This window comes from Felis catus, chromosome B1 (assembly GCF_018350175.1).
Source record: "Felis catus isolate Fca126 chromosome B1, F.catus_Fca126_mat1.0, whole genome shotgun sequence".
NCBI classification, from domain to species: domain Eukaryota; kingdom Metazoa; phylum Chordata; class Mammalia; order Carnivora; family Felidae; genus Felis; species Felis catus.
This window is the reverse complement of record NC_058371.1, coordinates 101,109,316-101,137,174: the sequence shown is the minus strand read 5'-3', so window position 1 is coordinate 101,137,174 and position 27,859 is coordinate 101,109,316. Positions and strand designations below refer to the sequence as shown.

General features: G+C 36.2%; 1 protein-coding gene across 9 annotated transcripts in view; it reads left to right on the top strand.

Annotated features, from left to right (window-relative positions):
* SPATA5 (spermatogenesis associated 5) overlaps nucleotides 1-27,859 on the top strand; it is a 370,044-nt gene that overhangs the window by 128,905 nt on the left and 213,280 nt on the right. For 7 of the 9 annotated variants that reach the window (XM_011281675.4, XM_003985028.5, XM_019828995.3 and 4 more), the window contains exon 14: nucleotides 5,558-5,684. The exons of 1 other annotated variant lie outside the window; for it this stretch is intronic. In XM_011281675.4, coding sequence (XP_011279977.1) covers nucleotides 5,558-5,684 — 127 coding nt within the window. Of the gene's footprint in view, nucleotides 1-5,557; nucleotides 5,685-27,859 lie in introns of those variants that run through there. One more of the 9 variants, XM_045055895.1, reaches the window with a different exon arrangement.

Genomic DNA, 27,859 nt, shown 5'->3' with positions numbered 1-27,859 from the left:
TAAGAATTGAAAATAAAAATGAATTTTTTCTTTCTGTATTCAAGAAAAAGAAAAGAAACAAAAGAGAAAAAAAGGAAAAAAAGGAAAGAAAGAAAATGGAATAGATTGACCAGCTAACAGACTGAAATATAGCTGATATTACTTCATTTTCCCCTAGAAGTCAAACTATGAAGCGCTTTATATTCCATCAACTAAGCAAGCAGTGAGACTTGTGTTCTTGAAGAGCGAGGTTGGCTCAGTTGGGTGGGTTTTAGTGTAACGGCTCCGTTCTCCACTAGATGGTGCTACTAGTCTACTGGGGTGGATTGTGGTGGCAATTGTAGTTGCATACGTGCATGCGCCAGAGCGGTGAAAATGGCGTTACCCAGCTACCCAGTCTCTAGTGTCGGAACTCTGTTCTCCCCAATCAGCAATCATGCACCCATCCTTCGTCTTCAGCTTTCATCCACTCCCCACTTCCACACTGTCCATAGCCAAGCCCTAGGCAGCACCTCCCTCCCATGAGTTGTCTCAGATGCAGCTGCCTTCCCCAGCCTCCCACTTCTGAGGGACTGCAGCTTTGACCTGCTCCACCCCTCTGTGGAAGGTCTCACCGAGCAATAGCCAGGTGCCAGCTGCACCCAGGAATGCTTGTGGGATCTTGCTGTTGTTGATGCCCAGAGACTGCAGCCAGGTGCCAGCCCGCCCCAGAAAAAGTTCATGAAACAGTGTAGCAGCAGCACCTCAGGGATCATGGAAAATCACAACACACATCTGGTACCAGGCTTCACCCCCAATGACCTTGTTCCAGCACCAACGAATGTGGCTGTTCTCTGAGGTCTGCTTGGCCCAGGTGGCCTCACAGCCTCTACCAAATGTTCTCCTAACAGTTCAACTGCTTCTCCCCATGTGGCCCGAGAACCTCCCAGACCCTACTCTGCTCCTGGGGATTCGCCCTTCCCACCAGAGCATCACCAGGTATGGAGCTGTGGTGTTTCAGACTCTGCATTCCCCCCTGTTTATAGTCTGAATGGAATTTAAATCCTCTCCTTTCTCCCTTTTTACTTCAGTCCCTGTGGCTGTTTCCAATTTTTCACTTTCTCTCCAGCTGCTTTTGGGGAGGGGTGCTTTTCCCATATTCTCCTCCTGCATCTCTGTCCTCTTTCTGCCTGAAAAAGCAGCTCCCTGCCCTACGTGGCTTCTCTGTCCCCAAGTTCACCTCTCCACTCTGCGTACCTGCTGAATTTTGTGGTTGGATTCTATATATATTCTATATTGTTTATTTCTGCTCTAATCTGTATTATTTCTCTTCTTCTGCTGGCTTTGGGTTTATTTGCTGCCCTGCTTCTAGCTCCTTTAGATGTGCAGTTAGGTTGTGTATTTGGGATTTTTCTTGTTTCTTGAGATAGGCCTGGATTGAAATGTATTTTCCTCTTTGGACTGCCTTTTCTGCATCCCAAAGAGTGTAGGGTGTCATGTGTTCATTTGCTTCCATATAATTCTTTAATTTCTTCTTTAATTTCCTGTTTGACCCATTTATTCTTTAATAGGATTTTCTTTAAACTCCATGTATTTGGGTACTTTCCAATTTTTTGCTTGTGGTTGATTTCAAGCTTCATAGCGTTGTGACCTGAAAATATGCATGGTATGATCTCAGTCTTTTTATACTTCTTGAGCGCTCTTTTGTGACCCAGTATGTGATCTGTATTGGAGATTGTTTCATGTGCACTTGAGAAGAATGTGTGATCTGCTGCTTTTCTATGAAAAGTTCTGAATATATCAGTTAAATACATGTGGTCCTGTGTATCATTCAGAGCCATTGTTTTCTTATTGATTTTCTGCCTAGATGATCTGTCCATTGTTGTAAGTGGAGTATTAAAGTCCCCTACAATCACGGTATTATTATCCACACATTTATTTATTTTTGTGATTAATTGATTTATACATTTGAGTACCTTCATGTTGGGGGCTTAAACATTTACAGTTGTTAGGTCTTCTTGATGGATAGACCCTTTAATTATGATATAATGCCCTCTTCATCTCTTGTTACAGTCTTTGTTTTAAAATATAGTTCATCCGATATAGATATGGTTACTCTAGCTTTCTTTTGATGTCCAGTAGCATGATAGATGTTTCTCCATTCCCTAACTTTCAATCTACAGGTGTCCTCAGCTCTAAAATGGGTCTCCTGTAGACAGCATATAGATGGATCTTGGTTTTTAATCCATTCTGATACCCTGTGTCTTTTGATTGGGTCATTTAGTCCATTTACATTCAGAGTGATTATTTAAAGATACAGATTTATTGTCATTGTGTTATCAGTAGGTCTGGTGCTTGTGATGATGTTTATGGTCCTTTGTAGTCTTTGCAGCATTCCACTCAAGGAGTCCCTCTTAGGATCTCTTGCATGACCGGTTTAGTGGTCATGAACTCTCAGTCTTTGGGAACGTCTTTATCTTTCCTTCTATTCTGAACGACAGCCTTGCTAGATAATGGATTCTTGGCTGCATATTTTTCCTATACAGCACATTGAATATTTCTTGCCTCTCCCTTCTGGCCTGCCACGTTTCATTGGACAGGTCTACTACCCTTATGTCTACCCTTGTATATTAAGGCCCATTTGTCCCTAGCTGCTTTGAAAATTCTTTTTATCTTTGTATTTTGCCAGTTTCACTATGATATATCATGGTATCGACCTGCTTTTGTTGATTTTGAAGGGAGTTCTCTGTGCCTCTTGGGCTTAGATGCCTGTTTCTTCCTTCCCCAGATTAGTGAAGCTCTCAGCTATAATTTGTTCGAATAAACCTTCTGCCCTGGTTTCCAGCTCTTCTTCTTCTGGACCTCATATGATTTGAATATTGTTTCATTTTATGGAATCATTTAGCTCTCTAATTCTCCCCTCATGATCTAGTTATTTCCTTCCCGTCTATTTTTCAGCTTCATTTTCCATAATTTTATCTTCTATGTCACGTGTTCTCTCCTCTGCTTCTTCTACCGCCACTACCATCACAACTAGATGTCTCAGCATCTAGTTTATTTTGCATCTCATTTATGGTATTTCTTAATTCATCATGACTGTTTCTTATGTCTTTGATCTCTACAGCAATAGATTCTCTGCTGCCATCTATGCTTTTTTCAAGCTCAGCTATTAGTCTTATGACTGTTATTCTATATTTTTCATATAATATATTGTTTATATCTGTTTCCAACAGTTCTCTGACTGTCATTCCTTCCTGGAATTTCTTTTGAGGAGAATTTTTCTGTTTAATCATTTTGGCTATATTCCTGCTTTTATGTGTTTTAAAAGCTTGTTATGTGTCCTGTACCTGTGAGTACTACTATATTAAAAAAAGGGTCCTACACTATCCAGACATTGGCACTTCAGGAAATGTTTTTGGAATGTGTTGCATGCGCTCTGCTGTTGTTGCATTTTGGCTGCTCTATCCCACTGGTCAGTCCTCTGCAAGGCTTCTCCTTGCTTGTCATGGCAGAGTGTTTTGACTTCAACCTGGTGTGCTTTGATTTGTTTCTTGAAGTAACCCTGGGATAAAGGAAAGGTGGGGGGAAGCTGATCCTATATAAAGAGAAAAATCAGGGGCTCCTGGGTGGCTCAGTCGGTTAAGCATCCGACTTCGGCTCAGGTCATGATCTCAAGGTCCGTGAATTCGAGCCCCGCATCAGGCTCTGTGCTGACAGCTCAGAGCCTGGAGCCTGTTTCGGATTCTGTGTGTCTCTCTCTCTCTGACCCTCCCCCGTTCATGCTCTGTCTCTCTCTGTCTCATAAATAAACATTAAAAAAGATTTTTAAAAAAAGTAAAGAGAAAAATCAAAGGGAGAAAAGAAGATGAAGCAGAGAATCAAATGAACTATAACGTTTAATCCCGAGAGAGAGAAAGGAAAATAAAGAAAAAGAAGAGAAAAGGTGTGAAAAGATTAAGGTAAAAATGCCTGATTAAGCAAACAAAACAGAAAAAAAAATTATTTATATATATAAAATAAGAATTAACCAAAAAACAAATCAGAATCTATGAGCCTGATCCCAAAAGAAAACAAAAGGGTAGAAAGAAAAAAGAGAACAACAAACAGACAAAGTGACAGACAGAAACAAAAAATAGTTGTCTCTTGGTGGCTGGCACTGGTGGCTGTGCCGGTCTGGAGTAGCGGCCGTCTGGTTGTCTCAATGTCAGTTTTCCTCCAGTAGATAAGCAGTTGCCAGGCACGGAGCGGTAGGTTTGGTGTAAGCAGGTCTCGCCTCCATTGGGGGCTGCTGTGTTGCTCACTGAACCTCCACATGTTGGTGTTGGGGAGAAAAATGGTGACATCCCATTTTCCTCTCACTGAACTGGGTGTCTTAAAGCATGCTGTTCACGCAGCCCTCACAGAGTAGTGCAGGTCAGCCTACCCTGTTCCACAGTCTCCCGCACTTTCTAGGCCCTTGGCTGGGATTCAAAACCCAATGTCTTAAGGGGCCTGCACCCTTTGGACCCTGTTCTGGTGTAGTGTCCCTCAGCCCTGCTGATAAAAAGCCTTTGGCTGGCGCCTGCAGGGTCATTTCTCCTTGAAGAGGCAATAAACCCTCTTCCCATAGTGCTCAAGGAAGGGGACTGTTTTCTCCCAGTGTGTCCCTGAGATTGCTACAGTGCCCCGGGGCAGCTCCCTCCCCCACAGGCACACACATGGGATCAGCTCAGGTTAGAAGAAAGTCATGGACTTTTGAGACCTCTGAGCTTCAGCTCCTAATGCTGTTTGCAAAATAGAAACTAGCACTCTCTCTGTTTCTCGTTCCCTAGTCATGCTCTGAGAGGTTTCTTTCCTCTTGTGCTCAGTACAGCAATTCCACAGCCCCTTCGGCTTTTTCTCCCTTTTGTCTCTCCACAGAAGGGGTTCCCTCCTTCCCTGCCTCGGCCATTTTATCTGCACTAATTCACATACATGCACCTCCGTCCTTCCAAGCTGTCCCCCTCCACCTGTGGAGATCCTTCTGCCACTCTGCAGATTGATTTCCTGGTATTCCAAGTGATCTGACCTTGACACTGCTGTGTTTTAGGGATGAGGAAATCCCCGTTCCCCTACTTCTCTGCCATCTTAACATCCTTCCCCCAAAATACTAATATTTTGAAATATCAGGGTATATCAGAAATACCCCATTTGTTATGGGTATGAGTTTTTTTGTTTCACATAGGCTTTAAACTTCATGTGAGGAATGGGTTTTTATTTTAGTGTTTTTTATTACCAATTCCTATCAGTATATTTACCATATAAAATGTAAATATTGATTAAATTACATGATTTTCTGTGTATTTGATGAACTGTTTTAAATTTTATATCTTGCTTCCCAGACCTTCTATATTTCGTTATTGGAGAAAAAAATGAATGTGGTTGTTGATGAAGGAAAAGAAATGATTTGAATATAGTTAGTTCTTTGATATGGTAATTCAACAAGTAATGAATTCTGAAGCAAACATTTTATATTTTGAAACAGACCTAACCTTTTTATTGTATAATATACAGTCTTTTAAAAGTAATAAAGTACTTGGGGGTAGGTAAAGAGTTTTAAAACTTTATTTTTAAAAATCAGTTCTTCAGGTGCCGGGAATGTAGCTGACCGTGTTCTGGCTCAGCTCTTAACGGAAATGGATGGTATTGAACAGTTAAAGAACGTGACAATTTTGGCCGCTACTAACCGCCCAGATAGGATAGACAAGGTAAGAAAGAAAGCAGTGTGAGTGCTGTGAAAACAAGAACTGGATCATTTGATTATGTGAGTTTTATTTTTTCTGTCAGATTACTTTGTAATCAGTTTTTAATTTGAGGATACTGAAAATCTTAAACTAAAAGAAATAAAGGGAACAGAGGAAAGCTTTTATGTTTTCATTGCTTATGATTTGATATTAATGAAACTCTTTTATAACTCCTTGAATTTTCCCTCCATCATTGTTGCATCAAACTTTCAGAGAGAGAATTGAAGTTCTGAAATTCTTTTTTTGTTTGTCATCTGATTTATTTTTGAGAAGTTTTTAACATTTTCCTTCATGTTAAGGTAAATTTCTGGCTTTTTAGTATCAGTTAGACTCAAGTTATTATCAACAACTTACTAGAATTCTTGGCCTAGCAGTTGCTTTCAGAGTGATTAGAATAGAAATGACCATGGATTTTATCTCTCTAAGAAATTAGGCTATGGCATTAAACTCAGCAAAACTGACTCTTTCAAGCCATTGCTACCGCTTATTCTCCCTAGGTCTAGTTTAATAAAGGGAATCCACTAAATTTTAAATGCCTAATTTATACTTAATGTGTAAATTTTTTGTAAGGATTTAAATTGAGTGTAAAAATTTTCTCCTGTAGCATGAACCAATTTTTCTTTTTTTTGTTGTTCACATTATTGCTTCATATATATCACCTTATGAGCTCGTCCCTCCCTCCCTGTGCACATATACACAGACTTCCAGTTTTAAAAATGGGAATTAGAAAAAAATGATACTTTTGAAGATATAAAAGGAGCTTTTATGTGGAAAGCAAGTTTTGCTTTCATCCAGTTAGGTATTTTACTATGTAGTAAAGACCTGTTGATCAAATACAGGTGAGAAAGCTTTGGACCTTAATAAATTATTTCCTTTCTGATGCAGTATTTTATAAGAAGATAAGTGATTTCTGAGCATTTATAGGATCTATCTCCATGCTCAGACATCTCTGATATCTATGAAATAAAAAAAAAGAGATAGGACTGTATTTTAGCAAGCATAATAGAAAGTGCTGAAAGAGGGCACCTAGATGGCTCAGTTAGTTGAATGTCCCAACTCCTCGTTTAGGCTTAGGTCATGATCCAGGATCATGGGGTTGAGCCCCATGTTGGGCTGAGCATGGAACCTGCTGAAGATTTTCTCTCTCTCTCTCTCTCAAATTAAAGAAAAAAAAAGGGCTGAAAGAGCCCTTAGAGATTACCTAATCCTACCTTTCGGTTTCACAAATAAAGGTGCTAAATCCAGAAAAAACATCTTCCTTCTGGTAAGAATACATTATATTTTTATGGCATTTTCTCCTGGTTACCCCATGGCTAATGAGCTCTAAAATTTCTTAGGTTTCCTTCTCTACAATGCCTAATCTAATAGTGCCCTTCTTTGGTTTCTTAATAATGTATGTCATCAATGTTAGGTACATTTCTCGAAGCAGGACTTTGGGCTTACAATAAACATCTCCGGGTTTGGGCACCTGGGTGGCTCGGTTGTTAAGTATCTGACTTGCTCAGGTCTTGATCTCACACTGTTTGTGAGTTCGAGTCCCAAATCGGGTGGGCTCATGCCTTGCTTTGAGTGAACATGTGGCCCACTTTGGGTAAAACACAAGCCCCAGGTGAGCCCCACTTCTCTCTCTCTCTCTGCTCCTCATGGAATTCTCTCTCTCTCCGCCCCTTTCTCTCTTAAATACAGACAAAAAATATCAGATCTCTGGGTTCTTCTAAATCAAGCTGTATAACTCAGCCTGATTGGTGCTTGTTTAGTTTTCTCTTGCTGTATTACAGATTACCTCAAATTTAGCAGCTTTACACAACACCTATTTACTCATATACAAACATATGTATATTTGTATGTGTACTTATATGTATGCTTTTGTGTTTGTATGTATGTATGTATACATATGTATGCATAAATTAGGTATATCACACACATACCTTGATTAGGTTTTAAATATTAGAAATCCAACTTTTTTTTTAACGTTTTACTTATTTTTGAGAGACAGAGACAGAGCACGAGTAGGGGAGGGGCAGAGAGAGAGAGAGGGACACACAGAATCCGAAGCAAGCTCCAGGCTCTGAGCTATCAGCACAGATCCCAATACAGGGATCTAACCCACAAACTGTGAGATTGTGACCTGAGCCAAAGTTGAATGCTTAACCAACTGAGCCACCCAGGCACCCCAGAAATCCAACTTTTTTTTAAGCAACTAATTTTGGATGAGGACATTTGTTTTAAGATGCTGAAAGTATTTGCTAGTAAGATTCAAACTTATTTTCATTAGGGCAGGGGAATCTAAAGGTTTTTAATTTCCTATTTAAATTCTTAAAAATTTGTTTAATTTGTAAAGGATGAAATAATAAAATTATTCATGACAGCAAAACATGAAGTTGGTAAATGAAAAAATTATTTTTGAGTGGTATAAGAATAGTTTCAAGATCATATGCTGTACTTTTAAGTACAATTTTGAATTTAGTACATTTTACCAGGATCTAAGTGTTCTGTATATTATATTCTGTAATTGTGCAGGAAAAAATACTTCAAATTATCAATGATTTTTGTAAAAAAATATTTTAATTCTTTTCTATTTCAGGTAGAATTCCATATTTGTGTGGAATATGGTTTTTTTCATAATTGTACTTTTTGTAATTATACTTTTATTACTACTGAGATGATATGTACTATATCAAAAGTCATTTTTCTTTCCACATTTTTTTCCTCTGAAGAACTATTTTAGAGCATTATTTGTATGTTATTTAATAGTACTTTATTTAATAGTAGTACTTTAAAAAAAACTTTTAAGTGCATGTGTGATTTTAACATGGTGTTTGTTCAAAATGTTCCCTGAAGATGCTAGTAGAAACAGAAACAGTCATAAGAGACAATATAAAAAGAAAGGAAACTTCTTGTTATGAAATAGACAGTTTTCACTACCTGCCTTGTCTGAAGGAAACTGTAATAGGAAGAGTATAGATGAGAAAATAATTAAAGTAAATTTCATGTACTGATGCTAAAAGGTAGATGTTTTATTAGCTTAAAACTGGAATAAAAAATAAAGGACTGTCCTAGTGACAAAGAAATAATATTTGGTATAACTTTGGCCAAATTTTAATTAAGGTGTTTGGCCTTGTAAATTAGCTAGCATACTTCACAATCCTGTTGCCTATTAACCCACAACTTCTATGTCATGGTAACTTTAAGTTGGTATGTTAAAAGGAGTAGAATTCTTGGACTGCCAGAGGAGTGAAATTGACATCATTGTGTAACCCATATGTTGTGTGTGGTTAGTGTCTTTTATGGACAATATTTTAATTTCATATAGTCTGGGTAAACTAAAACTGGAGTTTTTTGGGGATTCTGATGATTCAGCAAAGGAAGTAAGACACATAGCTCAAGAATCACATTGTTCTCTTTCTTGCTTTGTCTTATTTACCTGTCAAATACATTAGCTGTGATGTAGCACACTGTGCTAAGTAAAGTGATTACTTGTGGTCTCTGGTGGTACCCTGAAGTCTCCATAGACCTTTTATGCCCTACCCTCTCTTCCAGCTGATAAATGAGTGAAGAGAAGTTCTATCCCCTTGTGTCCATTTTGCATAAGAATGGCAGTATGTCAAGGATAGATGAAGATAAATGAGATTGCATAATGTCAGGTAGACACATTGTCTTTAGATGGATGACCATCTGGATTTCCTCAGCATCAAGAGACTTTAGAATAACAAACAGCTAAATTATTATTGATGCTCAAATAATAAAGAGCCCAAACTGTAGGAGTTTAATATTGTTCTTTGTTAGGTGGTTATTTGTGTGCCCCCTTTAGAAGAATATAATGTCCATCCAGTCCATGACATTTCATGCATTTGTGTTGAATATTAAGAAATGGTCATGTCTTCTTTCCCAGTGTTAAACAAACCTTAGAATAGTTTAGTTTTATAAATAATTTTGAATTTAGTCATTTGATTACTGTTAGTACTGATGCCTAGTATATAATAAGCCTTCAATAATTATTACTATTGTAAAGTATCATCCCTAATCTATAAACCTATTTTTCTTATAATAATAAATTTGTAGAACTTTGAAAATTCTGCTCTAAGTCATCTATGGAAAAGATTGTTCAGCTGAGGAAAATTTTGGAAGTTATATAGAGATAACTGAATAATCCAGGGTTCAGAATTATTTTCTAACTTAGTATGTTTAGCTCATGGATGTAATAAACTGGCATTAATTTTCCTTCCAGTTTTTCTGGAAGAGGAAATGTACTTGATGGGTTAAATATTATTTTTATTATTATATTATTATTATATTATAAATATTATTTTTATTATTATAAAAATAATATCTTTATTTCTTGAATATTGCACACTAAAAGTTGGTTTTATGGATATTTTTGTAACATGGAAAAAAGTTAACATGTTTAGAAAAGTCAGCAAATGAGAAGCTAATATATGTGGCCTCCAATTTTCAAGTGAATTGTGTTCCAAAAATACCTTTAGAAGAAACTGTACAAGTATGTTTGTAGATAGCTTTTCTCCCTACTCTTCCTAGTTATGCCATTCTTTTAATATTGCTGTTCTCAGGGAGTGCCTGAATGGCTCAGTTGGTTAAGCACCTGACTTCAGCTCAGGTCATGATCTCAAGGTTCATGAGTTCGAGCCCCACGTTGGGCTCTGTGCTGACAGCTGGGAGCCTAGAACCTGCTTCGGATTCTGTGTCTCCCTCTCTCTCTCTCTCTGTCCCTCCCCTGCTCATGCTTTGTCTCTCTCTCTCTCTCTCTCTTTCATAAAAAAAAAAAAAAAAATTGCTGTTCTCAGCTAAGTCAGAACTAAAAAGCAAGCTTCTTGACCTAATAGACTTTAAAAATTTAAATACCTTAAAATTCTTTACTTTCTTGTATTTTAGGAAATTTTATATTTATTTAATATTGTTTATCAAAATGATGTTGAGAGTCTTGGGGGGTTATAAGGAGAGCCTAATGTGGTCAGACCTGTGAGGCTTCCTCCAAGTTCATCTTCTAATTTCAGCTTTACCTTCATTTTACGGGACTCAGAGTGGTTTTATTATTAGTGATAGGTGTTTGTTTTGTGTTTTTACTTTTATTTATTTATTTTTTAGTATTTATTTTGAGAGAGAGAGAGAGAGTGCAAGCAGGGGAGGAGCAGAGAAAGGGAGAGAATCCCCACACTGTCAGCAGAGGATGCAGGGCTCAGTCCTAAGGCTCTAGGATCTAACCTGAGCCAAAATCAAGAGTAAGATATTTAACCACTGAGACACTCAGGTGCCCCTGTTTTGTGTTTTTAAAGATTGAAATGTTTTCACTATATCTATTACGGTAGCAGCTGTAAAGGTTTCAGCTTTGGGGATGGGTAATTGGGAGAGATGACAGAAGAGAAGTTGGTTAGAGGTTGTATGTGTATATGGGTCATATCTCATTTAGATGCTGATAATATAAAGACTGTTTATTTCAGGTGTCAGCATATTGGCCAACCACTTGTTTTTGTACCTCTCATGATCTAAGAATGGTTTTTACATATTTAAATGGTTGAAAAATATCAAAAGAAAAATAATTTTATGAGATGAAAAATAAAAATGAGATGAAATTCAAATTTTGGTCCCCATAAATAAAGCTGTATTAGAACACAGTCACCCTGATTTGTTCATCTATTGTCTATGACTTCATTTGTACTACTGTAATAGAGTAGTTACAGTAGAATATTGTGTTTATGGCCCATAAGGCCTAAATTATTTACCATTTGGATCTTTACAGAAAAAGTTTACTGACTATTGATCTATCCTTATAAGCTTTTAGAAGTTTAGTAATGTCTGTTAATATGGGTTGTACATACATGAGCCACAAAGTTTTTCTACAGATTGTTTAAATATATTGAGTTTTCTGAAAATAAATTCTATATAATGGCTTAAAATAAATAATAATAGAAAGGTTGTATTAACTTCTTATTTTTTCAAGTATATTCCATCTCTTCTTGAAAGTTCTTTTAATATTTAATCTTTTAAAATATGTTTTATGGACTAAATAATTATTCTTTTCAGTTGAATGACTCATCAAAGTCCATACATCTAAAAATGCAGTTTTTAAAATTATATGAATAACATAAGTATTTCTTCATAGCATGTGAATCTTAAAGTTTCATTGGTTTTTAGCTTTTAGTTGAATGCCCTTTTTAGTATTTGTTATCATTGGAATTTTCAGGCTTAGATATTTAAATTTTGAGAAATTAAGATTCTGTGCTTAGCTATGTTTGTTTGGTAAATAATATTTGATGTCATCATGCAAATAGAGTACATCTAATCTTCAATTAGAGAAAAAGTAAACGACACAGTACGTATTGTCCTTAACATCTAGGTTGTAAAGGAAATTAATGTCTTGGGGCACCAGAGTGGCTCAGTTGGTCAAGCCTCTGACTCTTGATTTCAGCTCAGATCATGATTTCAAGTTTGTGAGATCAAGCCCCATGTCCAGCTCCACACTGATAGCACAGAGCCCACTTAGGATTCACTCTCTTCCTCTCTCTCTGCCCTCCTCTGAGCTCCCTCTCATGCTCGCTCTCTCTCTCTCAAAATAAAGAAGTAAACATTCAAAGAAAGAAATTAAATTTTTCAAGATTGGAGACAACTTGGATGACTTTGATAGTCTAGTTATCCTTCTGATACATTGACCCCTCATTTAAAAATTCCTACCCATCATTTCTCCATCCTTTGCCTACTCACCTACACTGATTGAGGCAGAGGAGGCGGGGGGACTTACCAACTCATGAGACAGACCCCTCTGTCTTTGTCTCAGACTATTAGGAAGTTTGTTGTTTCTACTGAACGAGCTGTTTTGTGTCTCCCCAAAGCTTCTACGTACAGCCTGTCTTATCTTTACATTGTATCTCACCAACTAGTCTTCTCTTCTCCAGGCTTGACATCTTGTTTTATTTCATCTTTGGCATTCTTATCCTTTTTTTTTTTTACCCCCTCTGCACTGTTACCATTTGTTCCTTTCTCTCAAATTATGGCATCCACAAGTGAATAATACACTGTAATAGGTTGTGTTCTGATCAGTTCAGAGTTTAGTGAGACACTTAATGCCTTTAATCTGAATACTATGCTTCTGCTAATGCATTCCAGAATTGTGTTAGTTTATTTGCCAGCTGAATCACACTGTGGACTGTTGTGGAATTTAAAGTCATCAAGCACAAAACAAAAACAAAACTAAGAAGCCCAAGTCTTTCCTCAGAGTCTTCTGCTAAGTTATAATTTCCCTGCCTTGGGCTTGATTAATTTGATTTAAGTCTTAGAAGTTGAACCACAGTGCAATCAGATCTAGAGGTCTTCCTTCAGGTTCAGCTCCTCTTAAGCTTTTCCTATGTTTTATATGCTTCTCAGAGATTTGTTTTCCTTAAGTCCAAATGATTTCCTAATAGTTTCTGCCAGCATCTGCTAGGGCTTTAGGCCTTAGAAATAGAGGCATTAATTCTTATAAATTCATCTCATTAGATATGATAGATCTTTCTAATTTGTCAAGTGTGGGATTCTGTTTCTGCCATTCCCAATGTGTGTCTTATATTGTTACTAGCAGAGGCATTATATATCTTAATTACCAAGAAGAATTTCTGATTTTTTGAAAAATAGTTTAACTTATATAATTTAGGAACAGTTGAAAGTAAAACTCACCTTGTTTTACCTTAAGAATACATATTCTGGGGCGCCTGGGTGGCGCAGTCGGTTAAGCGCCTGACTTCAGCCAGGTCACGATCTCACGGTCTGTGACTTCGAGCCCCGCGTCGGGCTCTGGCCTGTTTCCGATTCTGTGTCTCCCTCTCTCTCTGACCCTCCCCCATTCATGTTCTGTCTCTCTCTGTCCCAAAAATAAATAAACGTTGAAAAAAAAAATACATATTCTGAAATGCTTTCTGTTTTCTCTGATGGAAATAGACAAGACTTAAGTTACATTCATGAAATTTAGAAATTAAATTATTTAAAATGAATTCTTTTTAGCTTTCAAACAATGCTGAAATATGTAGCTAATGTCCTCATCACTTACCTCCACTTTCGCAGCTGCACTTTCATGAATTTGTGATATTAGAGGTATTGTATTATATGAGAAGTTGTGTAATTTTCTTCTTTGAACATTATGTTTATAGTGTTTTGGGCACAGGCCTTCTTAAACCTTTGCATTTCTGGATGAGTTTTTGGAATATGCATAGTATTGGAGAGGGGCTTTTGCATAATGTAAGCAATTTAACTGGAGAAATGAGTCTGTAGGTAAAGGAGACAGATGGCAAAGATGATAGGGACTAGAATGTCACAAGCAAAATGTGATAGAAAGGCCTGAAATGGACAGTGAGAGAGAAGCAATGGGAGAAACGAGACAGACACAGATTTGGGGATCTTTGTTTCTTTTTTTCAACGTTTATTTATTTTGGGGACAGAGAGAGACAGAGCATGAACGGGGGAGGGGCAGAGAGAGAGGGAGACACAGAATCGGAAACAGGCTCCAGGCTCTGAGCCATCAGCCCAGAGCCCGACGCGGGGCTCAAACTCACAGACCGCGAGATCGTGACCTGGCTGAAGTCGGACGCTTAACCGACTGCGCCACCCAGACGCCCCGGGGATCTTTGTTTCTAATTCTAGCTCTGTTGCTAACAAACTAAGTATCCTTTGAAATTATTTAGCCTCTCTGGGCCTCTGATTCTATACCTGTCAAAAATGTACTAGATAATCCCAGAATATATCATTCACATCCAAAAATTCTATTTTGTGACTCAGAGACAGATAATAATAATAGATTTTCCAAATGCTACCTAAGAGGATGCCATTTACCAAATTTCTGAGTGCTTTTTTTTTTTTAAAGCTTTTTCAGGTATCACCTCCCCCAACTTTCATGTTATTGAAAAGTTCCCTTCTTCAAACATGTTATATAAAGCAAGCAGATATTATCCAGGTGTGCAAAAATGACTTTTCTTTTTAAACACTTGATTGTCAGAAAAGGGGGGGAAAGCCATAAATCAGCCTTAAGGCTGCTATTGTGTAATAAAAACTTTGGTTGACAGTTGAAGAACACCTTAACTTTTTCACTCAAAATTTATTACTCTTAGAAAAAGGAAAACTTGTTGAGCTGCATATTTTCTCCTTTCACAGATGTCTGATCAGTGTTACAATATTTGTAATTATTTAATACGCTATTTTTTAAAACTTCACATGACTGTAAAAATAATTTTGAGCTACAACAGAAATGTCTATATGATTATTTAAAGTTGAATCACTTTTAAATTTGTAAATGCTTCTTCCCTTGTATTCTTAATAATGCTCTAGAATCCCATATTTGATTTTCAGTGTAGCCAAGAACTAAATATGAAGCCATATATTGAATATTTTAAAGTCATTTGTAGAAGGACTAAATTGGTGATTATTTTTCAAGTGCATAGAGAGTATTCTCAATAATGTGCCATTTTTGTGCCTGGCATTCTATTCAGTTGTGTGTGTGTGTGTGTGTGTGTGTGTGTGTGTGTGTGTTTGGGAAGGATGTGCAAGAGTATCAGAAAGGACATGTTATAAAAGAAAACTCAGTTCTTTTCTTCATGATACATATGATCTAATTTGAAATGCAGGTAAATTTTAAAGTATTATAATCATAAAACATGTACAGTCCAAACGTTGTTTGCACTATTGTACCGGCATATATATCATCGTGGATTTGGAGAAATGCATCTCTGATCACCTAGCTTCTGGTCTCTGCAATGTGTTGGCCTGTATTTGACAATGAATTTGGTATTGCAGTTACTCTGTTTCGACACAAGGTGGTGATGCTCACCTAAAATGTTTTCTGAGAGTGGCATCTACTGCCTTTAAAGGAGTCCCCTCCTCCATCCCAAAGTACGAGTGACTTAAGGAAATGAGTGGAACTGGCTTTGCTTTAAAAAGTAATAGCTGTGGGATGCCTGGGTGGCTCTGTCGGTTAGGCGTCTGACTCTTGATTTCAGCTCAGGTCATGATCTCATGCTTCATGAATCTGAGCCCCACATTGGGCTCTGTGCTGACAGTGCGAGGCCTGCTTGGGATTCTCTCTCTCCCTCTCTGTCTCCCCCTCCCCTGCTCTCTCTTTCAAAAAAAACTAAAAAAAAAAAAAGTATTAGCTGAAATTTTTGTTTGTGTCCTACTGTATAATTTATTTTACAAATAGTGATTTGAAATTAAGTGTCGATTTATGTAAGTTTGGGTTGGGGTGAGGTTGGAACCTTGAGAAAGGGAAAGCTGAACAGTAGAGAGAGAACTAGCAGTCATTAAGTAAGTACTAGGCATCCAGCATGTGCTGAGTGATTTGCTTATGATATCTAATTGGTTCTAGTCAAATATAATATTATATGTATTTTATGCCATACCAGTGTATTCTTTAGCACCGTAAATTGTGCAATATTACTAGTGTTGTGTGTGTTCTCTCTCATAAGAACTAGAGTATACCATCAGCCAGTGTAGTAGCTTTTTTTCCCCATGGTTCATCAATCTTTTTTTTATGTTTATTTATTTTTGAGAGAGAGAGAGAGACAGAGCATGAGCAAGGGAGGGGCAGAGAGAGAGAGGGAGACACAGAATCCAAAGCAGGCTTCAGGCTCTGAGCTGTCGGCACAGAGCCTGATGTCAGGCTCGAACTCACAAACTGCGAGAGCATGACCTAAGCCAAAGTCGGATGCTTAACCAACTGAGCCACCCAGGTGCCCCTCAATCTTTTTTAATAAAAGGCTTCTTATAGAGTTAAATATACACTTACCTTAATATATAGCAACTATACTCCTAGGTATTTATCCTAAAGAAATGAAACCATTTGTTTACACAAAGACCTGTAAGTAAATGTTTATAGCCACTTTATTCATAATCACCTAAACAGCCCCTAAGATCTATCAGCTGATGAATGAATAAAGAAATTCTGATATGTTCATACAATGAAGTACCACTTAGCTATAAAAAAAAGAAACACATTTCTAATATATGCAGTAAGGTAGAAGAATTCTAAGAGTATTAGGCCAGTGAAAGAAGCCAAACACAAAAGGTTACAGAATATACTGACTGATTCTAGTTATGTGACAATCTGGAAAAGGCAGGACCACAGGGACAGAAATCAGATCTGGGAGTTGGGGGGTATGGGTGTTGGGGGGGGGAGGGATTAACCACAAAGTGCCATGAGGAAACTTTTGGGGATGATGGAAATATTCTACATTTTGGTTGTGGTGGTGATTATGGGACTATATATATTTGTCAAAACCCTTCTAACTGTAAAACTAAACATAGTGAATTTTACAGTATGTAAAGCATACCTCAATAAACCTGATCATTAAACACACTTGAAAAAAAAAACTTTTTGATCGTAAATGCAAGGAAAATGTCAGCTTTACTTCAGCAACAGTTTCTCCTCACTTGGAGGTAAAGCCTTTTGCATCTCAGCTCTTTGCTTATCTTTTGATAAGCATTTATGCAGACTTTTGTTTGTCACTGCCTTAGTGGGCTTAGAACTAACCTAGCAAAGATTTTGCTTGCAAACATTGCTACCCAGCTCTCAGGGCAAAAGGGGGTAGAATTTTAGTGCTGGAAAGATTCTTAGAGAATTTGACTGGCAAACTAGAGTTTTACAAATAAATCTTTTAGAGAAGTTATCCAGTAACAAAAGTCAGTTTGTTATGCATATATTAAGGACAGTTTCCAGACTGGTTGTTATTGTAATAAAGTATATCTAAAATTATGAAAATGTACTTTTTTTCCCCTCCCACCCTCCTTTCCTTCCTATAATGCTAGGTTATACTTCTGTCTCCTGGAAGAGACAGTGCGAGTGAACCAGACAAGTGCTTTGGATCATTATGTTGCATATCAAGTAATATTGTTTACCTTCTAGCAGGTTTTCAATCTATTATGCCAGTCAAATTTATGGGCTAAAGGTTACTTGTTTGATGACAGACTTATTCAGAAGTATGTTTTGTTATGGAAAAAAAGTGATAAGCAATTATAATACTAGTACCTTTTGGAAATCTTGATTTTGAAGTTCCTTTTTTTTTTAAGTGCAATAAAGAGTATTTGATGTAATAAAACAAGAGGTACTATATTTTATCTAAGTAGAAAGGTGAAGAAAATTGAATGTTAATGTTTAGGAAAGGGGAGCACAATTATATTTTCAAACACATTTAAAAAAAAACACGTTTATTATTAAGAGACAGAGAAAGACAGAGCATGAGCATGGGAGGAGCAGAGAGAGGAGGAAACACAGAATCCGAAGCAGGCTCCAGGCTCTGAGCTGTCAGCATAGAGCCCAACATGGGGCTCGAACTCACAAACCGCGAGATCATGATCTGAGCTGAAGTCGGACGCTTAACCGACTGAGCCACCCAGGCGCCTCTCAAGCACATTTAAGATACTTTTGTATATTCGGGAGTCCTTCGTTAATTCCATATTTTTATGCTTAATGATGTACTCGCTTCCTGTTGATAAAATACAGGTGTGTTTTTTCAAAGGCCAATAGATGGCTGATATTTTATTAAGTGTATTAACCTTATGAGGTAGTCACTATTGTCCCTGTTTTACTGCTGACGAAACAGTTACTTAGAAAGATTTAGTAAGTGGCTTTATTCACTGGAGTTGACAGTTTAACAAATCCAGGCAGTTTAATTTCAGAACTCATGCTTTAAACCACTAATCTAAATTAATTCTTAAATTCTGTGTCAGACTTAATGTCTTTAAGTTGATTGTACATTTAACATTTTTTTAAATGTTTGTTTTTGAGAGAGAGGAGAGACATAGCATGAGTGAGGAAGGAGCAGAGAGAGGGAGTCACAGAATCCAAAAAAGGCTCCAGCTCCAAGCTGTCAGCACAGTCCGATGTGGGGCTCCAACTCATGAACCATGAGATAATGACCTGAGTCAAAGTCAGACACTTAACTAACTGAGCCATATTTTGATGATCAGCTTTTGCTTTGCATTTATAAACTTTAATTCAGTCTCTGACATTTACTTTGTATTACCAGATGGCTGGTAGTGCTCTGTGTATGTGTTCTTTCTCATTAAAACTGTGATATACCATCAGCCAGTGTAGTAGTTTTATTCATAGTTTAAGTGAAGTTATTAGTTTTGACTTAGAAAACAGAAAGGGATAAGGGAAAAGAGGGAGAGGAGAGAAGGAAGGAGAACTAGAGTTTGTATGTTATTACTGTAGTTTTGTTTGATTTAGTTGATTAGAATTGAAAAAAGTAAGCATTAGCCAGTAAATGATAAATTTACTGTTTATATTCTTAGGAAAATTTAACACAAGACTTGAAGTAATTAGATAGATACGGAATAAACTAAGCAGAGACAAGAAAACTTCTGTGCTCTCTGCCTGTTTTTGAAAATAAACTTTTATTGGAACATAGCCACACCTATTGTTGCATTGACCATTTGGCCAACAAGATAAAAATATTTACTATCTGGCCCTTTAAAAAAAATTGGTGACCCCTGAACTAAATTTTGGACCAGAACTGTTCAGATAAACTGTGTGTTTATTGGCTTAGAATGAGTCATTCACCAAATATTTTTTGAGCACCTGCTATATGCCAGAATGTGCTAGGTGATGGAGAGGCAAAAACAAACGTGTCCTACAAAAATGTCTGACTTTCTTTTTTATTGACAGTTATAACACAGGTTACAAAATGCTAGGGATTGTAAGAACTAGGAAATGCTCATATGACTATTTCACTTTTCTGAACCAATAATAATACTGCACCTCTTAGACAATGACCCTATCAGTTATCTGACACTGTAGATATTCCAGCTCCTTTTCTCTCTCTGGTTCTCCCGGTCACCTTTTTATGTTACTCAATTGTTTTGTCTATAGTATTTATTACCATAAGTTTACTTATTTACAGTGTTTGTTGTTGTCTACTTTTCCACGTAAGCTCCATAAGGGCAAGGATTTTTGTTGTTTACTGATTTTTCCAAGTGCCTGGAACTCCTAGTAAGCAATTAGTATGAAAGAGACCTGCCTTACATATTCTTATTAGCTATGTTAATGCATTTTGAAAACATCAGCTTTTTTCATATCAACTCTAATTTTGCTGATTTGAAGTTAAAATAATTTGCTGAGCTAACTTGTATATCTTTTTAACTTATATGTTCTTCATTGAGAAACATAGTTTTTCTTATTTTTTAACCAGTAATATACTATTTATGTATCTTTTTCTTGGGAGTGCTAAACATTTAGCAGAAGATGTTTTGGGTAGTTCAATAATATATTTATTGAATAGAAAAATGCATACTAAGCTCAGAGCTTAAGCTAACTCCTCTGATGGCCTTGTGGAAGTACTGTGGTTGCATGTTTAATCACAATTAAGATAATTAAGAATAATTTCTCATAAAACTTCTTTCTTTTAGTTATATTTGTGAGCATATTTTGGTGATAATTGATTGCCCTGCCTACATAGTTTGCCAAATTGGGAAGGAGAAGAGTGTTCTGCAGCCAAGTTTCCATATGTTGATATTTCACATCCATGTTTGTGACCTAAACCTGTATCCCTTCAGACAGTGAGGAAAGCCAAGTGTTCTCATAAGCAGCAAGGATTTTCTTCATGGAAAACAAAGAAGTAAAATGGTAGTTCAGACAGAGCTATAAAGTGTATGTTGAATATTACAAATACATCTATCTATATAAATATGAATAATATTATGTGCTTTTATGCATTTAATTGCAGGATTTTTTTCTTAGGCATTACATCGAAGGAAACATAAAACAAATTGAATACATGAAGGGAATAAAAAATCAGAAATATAGCTAATAATTATTACCACTTTTTTATTTTTTAAAAAATGTTTTTACATTTATTTATTTTTGAGAGAGAGAGAGAGCAAGAGCGTGTGCAAGTGGGTGATGTGCAGAGAGAGAAGGAGACACAGAATCCACAGCAGGCTCCAGGCTTTGAGCTGTCAGCACAGAGCCTGACACGGGGCTCGAACTCACAAACCACGAGATCATGACCTGAGCCGAAGTCGGACACTCAACTGACTGAGCCACCCAGGCGCCCCAATTATTACCACTTTTAATTGAGCTAATTTATTATTCACATAATCTGTAATTCTAATGACCCTGCAAAGTAATATTTCTGCTTATGTTTTGGAGATCAGAAAATTGATGTCCAGAGAGATTCAATAGCTTGCCGTGGTTCAGGAACTAAATAAGTCTTAAAAGCAGTATTTTAAGTCAGTGTTTCCTATTCCTCCAGATACCTAATTTTTTATCCTATGGCATGTCTGTTTCTCATGTATTGTTATGATGTGCTACCAAATGACTATATTCTATATTTGTTAAAAATTTTACATTTTATAGCATCTACACTATATAGTTGTTCTTTTTTATTTTTTACCATTGTTTTATTTTATCATTCATTTACTGATTTTTTAAATTTTATTTTAATTCCAGTAGAGTTAACATACAGTGCTATATTAGTTTCAGTTACTTGTACAATTTATAGTGATTCAACAGTTCTATACATTACTCAGTGCTCATCAAGATAAGTGTACTCTTAATTCCCTTCACCTATTTCACCATCAGTTCTCTGGTAACCATCAGTCTCTATAGTTAGTCTGTTTTTTGGTTTGTCTCTTTTCTTTGTTGTTATTCATTTGTTTTGTTTCTGAAAGTCTGCATATGAGTGAAATCATACAGTATTCGTCTTTCTCTAACTTATTTACTTAGCATTATACCCTCTAGATCCATCTATGTTGTTATAAATGGCAAGATTTCATTCCTTTTTATGGCTGAATTGTGTGTGTGTGTGTGTGTGTGTGTATACACATATGTATATGTGTATATATATATAGATAGATATAGATTACATATGTATATATGTGTGTGTGTATATATATATACATATATATATATTATTTTACATCTTATTTATGCATTCATCTATCAATGGATACTTGGGCTGCTTCCATAATTTGGCTCTTGTAAATGATGCTGCAGTAAACATAAGGGTGCATATATCTTTTTGAATTAGTGTTTTCATATTCTTTGGGTAAATACCCAGTAGTACGATTACGGGATTATATGGTAATTCTATTTTTTTAAATTTTTTAACGTTTAGTTTTGAGAGAGAGAGAGAATGAGCAGGGGAGGGGCAGAGAGAGAGAGGGAGACACAGAATCTGAAGCAGGCTCCAGGCTCTGAGCTGTCTGCACAGAGCCCAGTGTGGAGCTTGAACCCACGAACCATGAGATCATGACCTGAGCCAAAGTTGGACACTTAACCGACTGAGCCACCCAGGCACCCCAGGTAATTCTTTTGTTAATTTCTGAGGAACCTTAACCTCCATACTGTTTTTCCACAGTGTCTGTACCAATTTGCATTCCCATCAACAATGCAAGAGGGTTCCTTTTTCTCAGCATCCTCGCCAACACTTGTGTCTTGTGTTTTTGATTTTAGCCATTCTGATAGGTGTGAGGTGATATCTCATTGTGGTTTTGATTTGTGTTTCCCTAATAATTAATGATGCTGAGCATTTTTTCGTGTGTCTGTTGGCCATCTGTATGTCTTCTTTAAAGAAATGTCTTCACGTCTTCTGCCCATTTTAAATTGGATTATTTGATTTTTGAGTGTTGAGTTGTATAAGTCCTTTATGTATTTTGGATACTAACCCTTTTTGGGTGTGTCATTTGCAAATATCTTCTCCTATTCAATATGTTGTCTTTAGTTTTGGTGATTATTTTATTTGCTGTGCAAAAGCTTTTTATTTTGGTGTAGTCCCATAAGTTTATTTTTGCTTTTGTCTCCCCTGCTTCAGGAGACCTATCTAGAAAAATGTTGCTATGACCAATGTCAGAAAAATTACTGAAAATTACTGCCCTTGCTCTCTTCTAGGAGTTTTATGGTTTCAGATCTCACATTTAAGTCCTTAATCCATTCTGAGTTTATTTTTCTGTATGGTGAAAGAAACTGATCCAGTTTCATTCTTTTGCATGTATCTGTCCAGTTTTCCCAGCATCATTTGTTGAAGAGACTGTCTTTTTCCCATTGCATATTCTTGCTTCCTTTGTTGAAGATTAATTGACCATATAATTACAAACCATATGAGTTTATGTCTGGGCTCCCTATTCTGTTCCATTGATTTATGTGTCTGTTTTTGTGCAAGTATTATACTGTTTTGGTTACTCCACCTTTGCAGTATATTTTGAAGTCTGGAGTTGTGATACCTCCAGTTTTATTTTTCTTGCTCTGGCTATTTGGGGTCTTTTGTGATTCTGTACAAATTTTAGGATTATTTGTTCTGGTTCGTGAAAATGCTGTTGGTACTTGATAGAAATTGCATTAAATCTGTAGATTGCTTTGGGTAGTATGGACAATTTAACAGTATTTATTCTACACTACATAGTTCTGAAATTTAAATTTTCAGGGGCACCTGGTGGCTTAGTTAAGTGTCTGACTCTTGATCTTGGCTCAGGTCATGATCTCATAGTTTGTGGGATTGAGCTCAGTGTCTGGCTCTGTGCTGACAGCGTGAAGCTGCTTGGGATTTTGTCTCTCCCTCTCTCTGTCCCTTCCCCACTTGCTCTCTCTCTCTCTCTCTCTCTCTCTCTCTCTCAAAATAAATAAACTTTAAAAAATATATTAAAAAACAAAATAAAATTTAAGGTTTCATAATGTAGTGTGCCTCTGAATAACCTGAGGAGAGTGTTATATAAAAGAAAACAGTTTCCTAATTCCAGGAAGTAGTACATGAAAGGGATAAATAACTCTTTGTCATTTTAAAGTTAAAACCATTGCTGTCCAGTTTTAAGCTGACATATATTCTTTCATTTTACCTTTCTCATCCCCATAATATTATTAGGCCCTGGATAGCCATGTATATACATGCATATAATCACCAACATGATTCTTTAAGTTTGTTTTTGTTTAAAATATTTAATGATTCCACTTTTTTAAATAAGAGTTTTGTACATAAAAGAATTACCCCAAAACATCATTATTATATAAATTGATGAAGACACTGGTATATTATATGGTACTTTTATCACTATAATCTATTTTGTTCGTATCATTAATCAGGATTAGCATGCTATGTTAGCCAGGAAATTGAGATAACTTCATCCTGTAGCCCTTTACATGAGATTCTCTTCTAGTTCTTGTAAAGTCAGATGTTAAATTTCTAAGAATGAAAATTTGTTTCATTTAATCTTTTCTTTTTTTTAAGTATTAAGAAATTGTCCTCACCATGATTTGAGGTTCATGACCTATGAACCCTTGAATTCTGATTTAGTATAGAATTTGATATTATCTGGTTAGCATAGACACCTAAATTTGTGGATAGCCTTCAGATTTTACCTTTAATAAGATAATAAAAGGCCTTATTAAGCTTTTCGTTTGATGAAAGACTGAGAAACCACAGACCAGTGAAGGAAGAAGCATTGCTGATAAAGGTTATATATTAAAATCTTGTAGTGGCTTATGAAAAAGAGCACTAGTCTTTAATAATTAGGAAATTTAACTTTAGTATTGTATTTAATTCTGTAACTTTCAAGTGACTCTCTAGGGCTGCCTCCCATTCCTACATCTTAACACAAATCTAATGTTTTCCCTTTTATACCAGATTATAAAGCCAGGAAAGAGTCAAAGGTTGATTGTAATATATAGTGAAGATGTTTTGCACATATTTATACATGATATAAATGTTAGTTCTTATTATAATTATAATACAAAGACCTTATGAATACTGTTCATGAATACCAAAGATTGCCATAGTTTGTATGTGTTGCATGATATATGACTGACTGACCGAATGAATGAATCAGTCAATCATTTAATTTGGGCCCTGGACTTCAAAATTATTTAGAGTCTCCCTTTGAATGGAAGATCCTTCTCCTTGGTTTTGAAAATATGCTAAAAGGTATCTTAATGTTGGTATTTGGCTATTTTCTATAATTGCCAAAAAGAAATTATACAGCCCTCCTAAAGATCAGTGAGATAAAAGAAAAAACATGATGAGCTAAATTGTTAATTTTGGTTTGTTTTATGTGTTCCTCAGATCACTGAGATGAAAATTCAGGCAGGGATGCCGTCCTCTTTTAGTTAATGTTAGAGTCTTTCACAATGGTGCTCTCCATATCAGACAGTAATACTGCCCGATATAGTTCTTGACTTAAGGATGTGATTTTTTCTTTTTGTAGTCTGTATTTATGTATCATTTAAGTCCTCTGAAACTTAATTACTTTTATCATTCAAATTTTAGCTTCTTTTCCATTAAAGAGAATAGTGATATGGAATCCTTTTGTTTGAATGGTTGACTGAAAGTACAAAATGTGGAGGATAGAAGCTTAAACAGGGAATAGTGAATTTTTAAAAAAGTTTTTAGTTCATGTGTTTATCTTTTAAAAGTTTATATATTTTGAGAGAGAGAGAGGGAGAGAGAGAGAGAGCATGTGCAAATGGGTGGGGGAAGGGCAGAGAGCGAGAGAATGAGAATCCCAAGCAGATTCTGTGCTATCGGTGCAGAGCCCAATACAGGGCTCCATCCCACGAACCGTGAGATCATGACCTGAGCTGAAATCCAGAGTTGACCACTTAACCAAGTAGGCCACTCAGGCACCCCAGGAATAGTGAATTTTTAAAATTATTCTTTGATTCCCAAGCACTAACATTTTTTTGTTTGTTTCTAGTGTTTCAGAGGTCCTTCCAAAAGTGTCCACAGGGCACAGAAACTGTTTAGATTTTTCCTATGTGTTTTATTTTCTTGATGTTTTTATTTTGCAGAAGGAATTTGCCATTTGCTTTTGATGAAGTTAATACTTGTATAGTATCTTTAGATTTTTATTTCTTGGATTTAGAGTATAATTTGAATATTAGATTTCAAAAGGTTTATGTGTAAATGGCCTTTGGTGGTCAAATCTGGTTTGTAATTAATTTACTGTAATTTAGTTACCAGGGACTGATGGGGAGTCATTCACATATTTATATTTTCTGTTCAACATATTTATAAATATTTGATGATTATTAATTTTTCTCTAATGTGTTCTGAACTTCAAGGAATTAAGGCTCTGTGTAAGTACTTATCTCTGTGCATTTTGTTACATTTATATTCATTGGTTGTAAGTAACTTACTATACATAATAAATGTACATTTTAAAAGATGGTCCTTCTAAAGCTTTGCTTGGGGTCTTTGCTGGGAAGATAATTTAGACACATGGAGAGGGTTGCTTGCTTTACTATTTATCATTTTCCCAGACAAATCCATGGAGACAGGCTGCTGATAGGATAGGAGAAAAACAACAAAAACAAATACAGTGCTTTGGCCTGGAACTGCATTGTATTATCTGTGCTGTCAGCTAGAGTCTTTGCTCACTTACCCAGACAATCTCCACAGGGATTAAAACTTCCCTCTGCATTAGTGATAGCCTTTAGTACACTGCAACCTCATGTCCAGTTAAAAAAAAAAAAATGGCTATAAACAGTTTTTAATAGCTTGCAAAATCCTTACCAGTTCAACCTTTGAGGAGAGTGATTATGTTGATAAGTCAAACAGGTATATCAGCAATTAAGTTGCTAATCACCTGGATTTCAGTTTTAATTTCCATATATAGGCCCTCACAGCCCCCAACTTAGGGCCTGATTTGAGCGCTTACAGTGATGAATATACTGGTAATTCAAGTCATTTTTGAGGACAGTTCTTAAAACAACAAAAAAAGGTTATAAGAATTTTAATTCTTCATGAAGGTTTAGAAGGATAGAATTACAAGAACAAAGAACAAGAACAGTAGGAAAAACCTCAGAAGATTCTGTCAACTAAATAGAACTAGTAAGAACCAGTTTCCTCATCAAGCAGTGAAATGCCTGAACTCTCCAGGAAGCTGATTATCTATTATTTTCTTAAAGATTTCTGCTAATAAGGATTTAATAACCTTCTGTGGTTCTCAACCTGATGATTTTTCTCCCCACTCCACACACTGATGTTTTGCAATATCTGAAGACATTTTTGGTTGTTGCAAATGGAGTGATGATATTGGCCTCCAGTAGGTAGAGGCCACAGATGCTGCTCAGCACTTTGTGTTGTGTACAGGAGAGCTCCGACAACAAAGTATTATGTAGCCCTGAAGTCAATAGCATTGAAGTTGAGAAACCCTGCTCCCAAAGCATGGATTTTTGTCTTGATGGGAGTTTTTCCAGATGAATAGCCCACTGATGTTTACAGTGTTATAGAGAGAGTTTATTTTGTTTCTTTGAATTACTAATAAGAGAAAAAAGAGGCTTTTTTAAAAAGAGTTGACTTGAGAATTTATGAACATGATAAACACAAACATTTTTGAAAAATGTTCACAGAGATGATATGGTGATCTCATAATACAGAGAAATGGAAAATAGTCTTATTTGATGATAGAAGGACATGAGAAATTTAGTAGTTCTTACCTTCACAAATATTAAAGGGAAATTCTACCTTGCAGGAGATAGGGTTATATAGAATTATTTCTGTATTGGTGAATTGAATCATTTAATAAATAAAGGGTAACATTATATGTAAAATTAATTATTTTTGGTGAAATATTCAGTAACCTGAAGCTCCGGATTCAGTTCTCAGATGTGACTGTTGGTAATTTACTTTTTGTCTAAGTCTCAGTTAACACGTCTGGAAAGTCAGGTGGTTATTTTAAACTTGTCAGATGGGTGTTTGCTGATATCTATTTAGTAATTTGTAGTGACACTAATATTTTTTTATATGAATTAAAACAGTTGTCCAATCTTTAATTGCCGGTCCTCAGTGTAAGGAATAGTCATGCTGTTGTTCATTTCTCATATGGAGTACAACAGTACTTCCATTCATTTTTGTCACTGTCTCCTCAAACACAGTAATTTGCAGTACAAAGAAGTGTATAAACATGTATAACATGTGTAAACACAAACACGCTAGTAACTTAGTTGGTGGTAGGGAAGTTAGAGACTGACAAAAAGTATTTATATTACCTTGCTTTCCAGAGATTTAGGATTTAGGAATCTGGCCTGATATCTATGGCATGACCAAAACAACCATTGAAGCTCCCGGAAGTAGTACATGGGGTAGAATATATAGCCTCCAGAGATTTAATAATATAGCACAATCCATCCATTGTGCTAAAACACAGACATTGGTGACTAAATGTAAGTGATATTCTTA